The sequence below is a fragment of the Daphnia magna genome, linkage group LG1 (assembly GCF_020631705.1).
Source record: "Daphnia magna isolate NIES linkage group LG1, ASM2063170v1.1, whole genome shotgun sequence".
Taxonomy (NCBI): domain Eukaryota; kingdom Metazoa; phylum Arthropoda; class Branchiopoda; order Diplostraca; family Daphniidae; genus Daphnia; species Daphnia magna.
The window spans coordinates 6,948,398-6,957,884 of record NC_059182.1 but is presented as its reverse complement, the minus strand read 5'-3'; the positions used below and the strand labels follow the sequence as shown (position 1 = coordinate 6,957,884).

At 42.0% G+C, this 9,487-nt stretch overlaps 1 protein-coding gene across 2 annotated transcripts; it reads right to left on the bottom strand.

Annotated features, from left to right (window-relative positions):
* Nucleotides 1–2,605: 2,605 nt before the first annotated feature.
* LOC116936370 (segmentation protein Runt) lies at nucleotides 2,606–9,266 on the bottom strand. Of its 2 annotated transcripts, none has more exons than XM_032943515.2 (4): nucleotides 7,492–9,266; nucleotides 6,835–6,948; nucleotides 4,937–5,131; nucleotides 2,606–3,867 (listed from the first exon to the last, which is right to left on the bottom strand). In XM_032943515.2, exons 1-4 carry the CDS (start codon nucleotides 7,826–7,828, stop codon nucleotides 3,173–3,175), a joined length of 1,341 nt encoding a protein of 446 aa, XP_032799406.2. In that variant the 5' UTR covers nucleotides 7,829–9,266; the 3' UTR covers nucleotides 2,606–3,172. The 2 variants fall into 2 exon arrangements, with proteins under 2 accessions (XP_032799406.2, XP_032799405.2); XM_032943514.2 differs by having other exon boundaries at nucleotides 4,937–5,134; nucleotides 7,492–9,263.
* Nucleotides 9,267–9,487: the final 221 nt, after the last annotated feature.

Below are 9,487 nucleotides of genomic sequence, written 5' to 3'. Positions count from 1 at the left end.
TTATGAAAAAAAAACAACACAGTTTTTACCCGTTCCTGTCACACCTACCGTATATCTAGCAACAACAAAAAAACTAGTTTTAGACGTAGAATGTAAATTGACTTTCTTATTTTTGGGGTTTTTGTTTCTTTTTAAATAAAAACAAAACAAATAAGAAGAAACGAATATATTGGACTCCATTATCAAACTAGTGGACTGCTAGTTAAATTTGAAAGAAAAACTGTATACCATCAACCTCTCGAGATTGACTGAAAACACAATAAGCGAGGACGAAAGAAAAGATGACGATAATCATCTTTCGTCTGGCTGGTCTTTTGTCCAGCATTTCACCCACATAACCAGTGGTCGAGCCTGGCGTTCGAGGCGGCGTATCAGAGGGCAGGGCTGAGACAGTATATAAGAAAATTTGACCAGTCAGGTCACGTTCGATTGCGCTGCGACAGACACACACACACACACACACACACACAGGGCACGCATGCACGCACGCCTAGCCTGTAAATACACCCATACACAAGCATTTTAAAAGAAAGAAAACCAAATATATATACATACAGTAGGCTACATTTATAAATATAGGAGAAGGCATCAGCAGTCAAAGTGAAAAGGATATAAGGCAAACAAAAGGAGAAGAGTCACAGATTTGTTGCTGTATAGCCAACGAATCGGCTTCATTTTTCATTTGCTCGTCGTTGGGCCAGTATTTGACGGCTCTTTGCTCCTCTTCTCTTTCGTTCCGTCTCCCCCGAAAAGAGAAGAAACAAAACAAAACAAAAATGTCAGAAGCATTGGCTTTTGAAACTGTTACTGTCCGTTGCCTGTGTTGTTCTACCTGTGGGTCCTTGTTGAGGACAGCGACTAATGGCCCATCTAACCTATTGTAATGTTTAGAAATCTGTCACGAACTCACAGCAAAGAAAGCTATAGACGGGATTCGTGTTGCTTAAGCAGCAGAAGGGGCCAACGGCTACTCAGCCTTGACCATCCACCAGTCGGCAGTGTATATAATACACAGTGATTTAGTTGACCATTCATTGTGAACATATAGACCTATCACATGGAATCTTTCGATAGGCTTCCTAGACCTTTTTTCATGGTCCTCAATCATTGGGCACATTATAACCATATATAGGGTCGGAATTATTTTTCAAAATTTTAGCGTAAAGAAAATGAGTTTAATATAAACATTAAAAAAAAACGCACGTAAAAATTGGTTCAGAATTTCACTCGACGTTTATGATTGTCTTATAGTCTTCGTTTGTTTCTTTGATGCGTACACGCGTAGCCTACACGTTACTGCGGACCCCTCTAGCGGTCGCTGGGGAGCCATCCCGCCCCAACAATCGAAAGGCTACTGTTTCAACCCAAACCCATGTTTCGTATCTAATCGGTGGATCGGCTCCCGAAGGACGCAGAAAATGGAACGAGATTCGAATCGCCGGTGCTATGCAAATCATGCGTCCGTCAAACACACCTTGAAACATTCGCCATTCTCTGTTGTGTGTGTTGTGTAAATTAATGTTGGTACGTAGACAGTAGACTAGTGTGACGACATTAGAACCCTGGAATTTAAAAAAATAATAATCAATCAAAATAAATAAGTAGGCTAGTTAATGATGTGAGGTATGTTCACATTTTTCCTTTGTGGGCGTTTGGAAATTGCCAATAGAAAGGCAAAAATCGAGGCGCGTTCACTGTTGGCTGTTTATCTATACGCAAAGTGTTGCGACTAATGACAATTGCAAAACGAAATCAAACTTTTGTGAACTAACGCAATTCTTCAGCTTTTATTGTTTTATCATATCCAAGAGGTATATCGTTCACCCTTAATTTTCTTTTGCGGAAAAAAAGAATAGAAATAAATAACGATTGAAAATTCACTGAAAATGGCGTTGATTTATTCAAGAACTAATTGGATTCAATGTTGCCGTGTTTTTTTTTGTCAACGCAGATTGTTTCAACATGCTGAATGTAATTCATCGTCACAGCGTATATAGGTGACAGCCATTGATGGATGCACGGAATTCGTGAGATCGCAAAGGTTAGCTCTGAATAAGGGAAGGATGTGTGTGCCACGATGACTTGCGAAATCATCAGTGGATGCAAAATTACGAATCTATAGCTTTAGAAACAAAAGGTATCGCCTAGTTGCACGATTCCGAGCTTAATATACGAAGTTGCCATTTGCCTTTCCTATAATCTAAATGTATAGACTATACAGCCTACTCGCCTTTTATTTCAAACAATTTCCAGCTTAATAAATTGGCCGGGAAGTGACTTGTCTATATAACCACAGATGTCCATGCACATTACAAGCTATACAAGTTTAATGAGGTTTTAAATCTTCCAACACTTTCAACACATTTTTTTAAAACTCGTGCCATGTTGCCATTTTGAATCCTCTCAGCTGCAGAGGTTTAACTTCGATTCTTCTCGAATCAGACACTTCAAACGAAACGATTGTTCTCTTACAAAAAGCCCATCGCGGTTTTCGCTTATACTAATTGATTGGATGTGTAGTCATGTTTTATACTACCTTTTACGGCCCCCTATCAATAATTCAATGCGCATGACGAACTCAAATAGATTTAGTGATGGACATCAGTCTTTGGCACGAATGTATTTATTTTCGCATTTCGTAAGGGATCAGGGATCAAATATGACAGGGCTTTTCAATTGGTACGAAGAAAACATTAGTAAATCTAACTCTAACGCGAGCAGTGAACTTTGACGTGAAAATATCAAGATAAAAAAAAAAAAAAAGCGCAAATCATTATTATCATCATTATTATTATTATTTTATGTTCTGCCGGCTCTAGAAAATTCTCTTTTTTTTTTTGAAATTTTTTACAAGGGTTGGTGGTCGAGATTTATATAACTGGTTGCTTTTCATTATAAAGCTTACGTCGTTCTGATGTACGCATTAAGATGAAGACAAAATCGTGTATATAGTTTATACTAATAAAATGGCGAGAGGGCGGCTCAACTGACAGAGATTCGCTATATGAAACCGAATGTACAATTTAAGAAGAAAAAAAAATTATAATTATTATAAAACAATCAAAGGGAAGCATTTTTCTTTTAGATTTTGTTTGTTAAATTTCCATTTCATCTTTTGACATTCCCCCCCGGCAGTTTGTTGTAGGCTATAGGCCCTACTTGAAGCTATACGTCAGTAAGGTCTCCAAACGGTTTTGGTTGGATTCACAATAGCCGTCGTGATTGAAACGGGTGCCGACGTGATTTTGCCATTGCTGCCGTGCGTGACGCCCGTAGGAGAAATGCTGGTCGACGACGGAGAACTGGGCTCACTCTTGGTGGTTTCTTCCGGCATCAATGCCGGAGTCACCTGGTGGAATGCTGATTTCGTCACACACGTCGACTCGGCGATTTTCTCTTTCAGCGCAGACGATTTACGGTCGGACTCTGGCTTGCTCTTGCTGACGTCGTGCTGCTGCTGCTGCTGCTGTTGTTGTTGTTGCTGCTGCTGCTGCTGCGCGGCAACTGGCTGGGCCACGCTGAGCGCTGTGGGCGACGATTTGTTGCTGAAGCCGTGAAGTGAGTTGATGAGAGACGTCAGCGGATGAGCCATGTGAGCTTGGCCCAGTAGCCGCGGATTGATGCTCAAACTCAAGTTGAAATTGGGGTTGAGGCTGTTACCGACACCCGATACTGGTAGGGCGGGTAACAGACTGGGTGGAGGAGTCGGCAGCGGCGCCGTTGGCGAATAAGCCAATCCGGAAGGCGGATAGTTGGCTAAGGAGGGGACTAAGCCATGTGGCGGATGTGACGAGTTGGACATGGAGGCTGTGTTGGAAGGCCAGCTCAGTTCGGGTCTGTCTCCCAGTGATGACGAGTTGTTCACTCCTTTGAGCCAAATACGAGCAAAATCAAACAAAAAATGTAAGAGAGCACGTATAGGTTTATAACAGCTTAAGCAAACAAAAAAGGAGGTCAGCAGACAAAAAGACAACAGAGGCTCCTCCCACTTCATCAATAGTTGATTGGTATTCAAGAATAATAAACATTCAATGGAAACCTTGTAATGCTATCCCCTGACGACGTTTTTGGGTTTACCGCACATTAAGTTTAGGTATTCGTATTCGACCAACGACGATTGAATCGCCCTTTGCATAACGGTTTTTTTGTTGTTTAAAGCTGCGCATAATTTATATGGTCAACTTGAAAGCCCCAATTCTATAAACCAGAAACGACTGTCTGTTTTTTTTTGTCGAAGAAATAAAAAGTTTAGGTTACACCTGGCAATTTGAAGCAATAAAAAACGTGTTGGTCACATTTCAGCAGTATTTCGATCAAATTCAAAAAAAAAAAAATAAATAAATAAAAAAAACAAAAACAAAAATGAATAAATAAATAAAAACTATTTTACGAACTGCTATCGATAGCAATCGATGTTTACGGCTAAACTGGGTACTGAATATTTTTATTACCACCTGTAATTTTAATTTAGAGAATTTTCAGCTGCAGGGGGTCACATTCCAACTTAATTCTTCGCTTATAGATTTTAGCTCTTACGTAAAAGAATCATTGACAGAACAAACAAAACTTAACAGAAAGATCAAAACTAAACTCAAAACAAATCATTTGTTTCATTTATAGAATTTAATGAAGAAAATTTATTTTGAAAAAAATGAATAAGCGCGTTGCCAAATGCATAATGAATCATCACCCCCCTCAACAGAAAAAACCTAACAACTTTTAGACTGGCATATCATTTCTTTGATCGAACCAATAAAATGTTATTGCTGTTGTATCACTATATATATATCTATGTCTGTTGCGCTTCGTTTATATGTCGGATGCTTCCCCCTCCGGGGCGGGTCAAACGTTATAAGCATATAGACATTAAAAGTAGACTATATAGGGCCTTAGCAAAAGGTCTATAAGGTATAGCCTAACGTAGCTGTGAAATTACCTTTAATGAGAGCTAGAGGGTCGGTCATTCGTCTCACGTGATGGTGATCCCACGGTGGTGGACACGGCAGATTTGCCAGATTTCCCATATTGGCACCAAACTGACCGAACTGGGTCAAATTGGAAAGGTTAAAATAGGCTGGGTCCAGCCAAGGTGCCTGAAACAAGGAGAATGGCCCAAATGGTGACGGATGGCCTGCTGCAAATAACAATTTAAACAAAACAAAAAAACAATACGCCAATTAGTATATAGGAAAGGCCATAACGAATTGTTTAATTTTGTGGGGAACAATGGCGACGGTTTGTTTTCGCATTTCCGAATTTTCTGATGGGCATATATATTAGTTTCAATTGGCCTATATTATCGTTTTACGGTTTGAAATTAATGTAATATATATATATAGTTACGCATTCAAACTGACAGCGGTATAGGCGACATTATCCAGCGCAAAGATTCCCATTTCAAGATGATGTAGACCTATAGCTAATGTACAGTTTGCGAACAGCTGATTTTGCAAGAGGCCAGCTGGAGCCTCGCAATGAACGAAATGATTGGGACTAAACAGTGAGGAGACGTTTATACCGGAAAGCTGTTTGCGTTTGCAATAGATGGGTCTCTACTGTTCATAGTAAATATAAGCGTCTACCAATCCGCCCCGCTTTTGAAAAAACAAACGAGCCACGTTGTGTACATTCTCGTTTACCTATATAGTCAAACGACCCGATGCTCATGTATAAGGTCTATGCCTCGTTTTGTTTGGTTTTGTTTTTCTTGCTTCGCTTCTTTCCATTTATTTTTCCAGCGTGATTTTTTTGTTGCGTGTGCGGCTGTGTGTCGGCGTCGATGTATGTGTGTTGTTGGGGCCACGCAACCGAGTCTGGCAAAGACCCGAAAAGGGGACGGGGGATGGGGCACAGTTTTTTTGTTTTTTTTTTCAGGGCTGGATCGGAATGAAGCTGCATCTTTGTTTTTCGGCTTCTTTGAGGCTTATAACCTTCTCTAGGCAAAATAAACAACTAGATCTTGAAGCTTGACGGCAATCTTTTTCGGCAGACCATAAGAGACGGCATTCGACGGAAAGGCAAAGTTTAAACCCCCCCCCCCTCCCAAAAAAAAGGGGGGGGGGAAGAAAGAAATAAAACAAAAAATTCTAATCAAATATATAAGATTCAAGTAGAGTGGGATGATACTACGTTCACGCAAGAGAAATGCATTGCAGCAGTGAAGGATATGTCTCACGAATATTAACACGGGAATAGTTAGGCTGAAAAAAAAAAAAATAAAAATCAAAGGAGAGAGCAAGTCTTCGATGGATGAGAAGCGACGAGAGAGAAACATTGGAAATGGCGGTAAAAATTATAATTTTTTTTTCAAAAATAAACTGGATTTTTGGGGGTATAACGTCAACAGCTGCGTCGTATTTCCGGTGGTCTCCACCAAACACCATCAATCGATGAGGTCGGGCTCTGTGGCAACATAAGGAGAACAGCGTTGGTCAAGGCGAATTCTCATCTCCTCACCCGTCGGGCTGCTGGCTTCCTTGGACGCGCCTTCGTTTTATATTTGTGTTTCGCCTTATTATGTAACGTGTTGTCTTCTTCTTCGATACGTTTTATATATATAGTCTACTGTAGCTGTTTTTCGTTTGAACCGCCAGCACTTACTTAAAACACCCCTGCTTTATTTGCACGCAACGGAACGTCCAGCATTCGGCTGGGCTACATAACAAGCGGCTATATACATTAATGTAAGTCACGGGAAAAGACGTGAGAGCTCAAACGAGGGCGCGTGACAAACGGATCATCTTAAAGAGGCTATAAGATCTATTTCAACAGCAAACAAAAGGGGAAAACCAAACAAACAAACCAAAAAAATATGCCAAAATGGCGATGACTTACGCGACTTGGTGCGCGGCTCTCGAGGTCCATCCACCGTCACCTTAATGGCTTTGTTGTAAGTGGTCACTTGAACTGGTGACGAGCTCACGATGATCGATAGCGTGAAGCTTTTGCCTGCAAATTCAAAACAAATAGAATTGATGACGCATTCAGGAAAAATATTAGGCAATAGGCCTTTCTCTCTAATAGATGATGTCTGCTCTGTAAAGCCTTATATCTTAGCGCTCAATGCACAAACTATATATAATACAATAACTTCATTTGCGAAATTGTTTGAATGTAGATGTGATGGCCGGCCAAAGCGGGTTGAATTCATCTCTTATTCTATAACCGGTGAAGCATCTATATAGAGATGCTGGGATTCAATTCAGTTGCCAACCCTTATTGGTTTAAATAGCGGCAACATTCCATCACAAGTGGGCATTTCGGGCTAACGTTTAAATAGTTGCAGTGGACGTTGTGAAACTTTGCTCGGGAATGCATCCGACCACTGAGCCAAAATGGCATTCGAACTGCACGAAGAACCGACGGCCATCATAAATCCCGCTTTGCAGATGGCAAAATGCAGCAGCAGCACCGTCGGGCAATGGGAACATTCCTCGTTTCAAAACGACCCCACAAGCAAAAGACAAATTAGAATGGCGGCCTTTATATTACCTCTGCCCGATCTGCCAACGAAGCGCAGGTCGCTGAATTTGGCCACTTGGTTCTTCATGACGGCCGTGTGATTGCGAAGCTCGCAGCAGTAGTTTTCATCGTTGCCGGCTCGAATGGCCACCACCGTCCCGTCGGCGATTTCTCCCAGAGCCACCACCCGAAAGGCGACCGGTAGCGATTTGTTGGACCGCCAATGTGTCGGCAGGGCCGTGCACAAGAAGTAAGGACTGCCCGTCTGGATGAGCTCGCCCTGGTGGTCGACCATAGTGTCGAACGATGACGAAGACGACGACTGCTGGTGTTGAGAGCGTTCCGGCATCAGAACTTTAGTTGACATCCGTAGCGAAATCGATCGGAATGGACCCGACCAAGTAGCTAACCGAATGTGTCTGTGTGTGTGTGTCTGTGTGTGGGGGCAAAGGAGATACGGATGCGAGCTGGACGAGAAATGGACGCAGCAGCACAAACACACTAAAAAAAAAGAGAGCAGAGTTCGGCACACACACACAAAAAAAAAAAGGGGGGAGAGCTGAAGTGAAAGAAAAACAACAATCTGACCGATCCGGTTGTATAGCCACAGTGCAACTCTGTCATAGCCCCCGTGATGGCACTATATAGATTCCCCCCAGCCCGCTCTTCTTCTTCTTCTTCTTCTTCTTATTTTTGTGTGTAGTGTAGTTCTTCCCTTGTGGATTTTGCTCTCGGCAGCGATTTTCACTTGTGTGATTTGTTTTGTTTCTCTGATCGTGTCTGCAGCTTTTTTTTTTTTTGAAAAAAAAACCGAACAAGTTTTCCTTTTATTTTGATTTTTCTTTGTGTATATTCTATTTTCTTCTTGTGTTTTTTTGTTTTTTTTATTTGCTCTTCTTGCTCACTCTCTCTTCGTTTTTGTGTGTGTGTGTGTGTGTGTGTTTTTCTTCTTCTTTCGTTCGGTTCTCCGCTTAGCCGTTTCTTGACTTTTTCTTGGCACTGGTCCAGAAGTAGTGGTGGTCGCCCACTCGGCTTCTTCGACGGAAGATCTCCTCCTTTCTATCGTACCCGAAAACGGAGGAAGTATATCCAACCCCCTCACACACAAAAAAAAAAAAAAAGAGAAGAAGAAAAAAAAAAAAAATGTCTAGTCGTAAAAACTCGACGCGGCACACAGATCGATGAGGAAATCACAACTGGGGTCTCGGCTCCTTTCCGCTGGTTTCTTTTCTTCCTTCTCTTTCTATTTTATTTTGGAGTTTTTTTTTTTTTTTTCTTCGTTTATGGCCTCGGCTTTGCTCGCAACCAAAAAATCACTAAGGTCCGGTTCGTTGTTGGGCTCCTCTCTGTCTCTTTCACTCACTTCACTTTCTTGGCTGTCAGGTCTAGTCTCTCTCTTTTTGCGAGCGTGCCGAAGGGGGGGGGGAGGCCAGCGTTACCAGTACACACAAGATGCAAACGAGAAAAAACAAAACAAAACAAAAGTCCTTAGGCCACGCACTGATGGCGTGACATTGTTGAACGCCGTCTCACTTTCCTCACTCAAATTCTTTGCTAAGAAAAAAGAAAAAGAAAAAACAAAGAATTCAAGAGCAAATTGGTTCAACTATTCACTGAAGATGAGCGCAGTATCCCGATGAAAGTCGGCGGACAATTCAAACGAAATCCTCTTGGCAAAACAAAAACAAAAAAAAAATTGATATAAATAAATGAGCAAAAAAAAAAAAACAAGAATCAAAGGGGCTGCGGTGTTTGCGACGCGTCTTAACAGCCGAGCTGCTGACAGCACACAAGCTATGGGCCAACTCGGACGTGTGAGAGTTGGGAAAGGGCGAGCGAACTGGATGGTTGGCGGTGCCGACCAAGAGGAAGGCGGCCGATGCGAGCAAGAAGGGAGGAGGGCGTTGGCGGCGTTTACCAGTGGCAGTTTCGCGGGTGGGGGAGGAGGGACGAAGAGGGGCGCTAACAGCAGCAGCAAGAAGCGGTGGTAGCGGAGCAGCGAGAAAGTCAACCATACCAACCACAG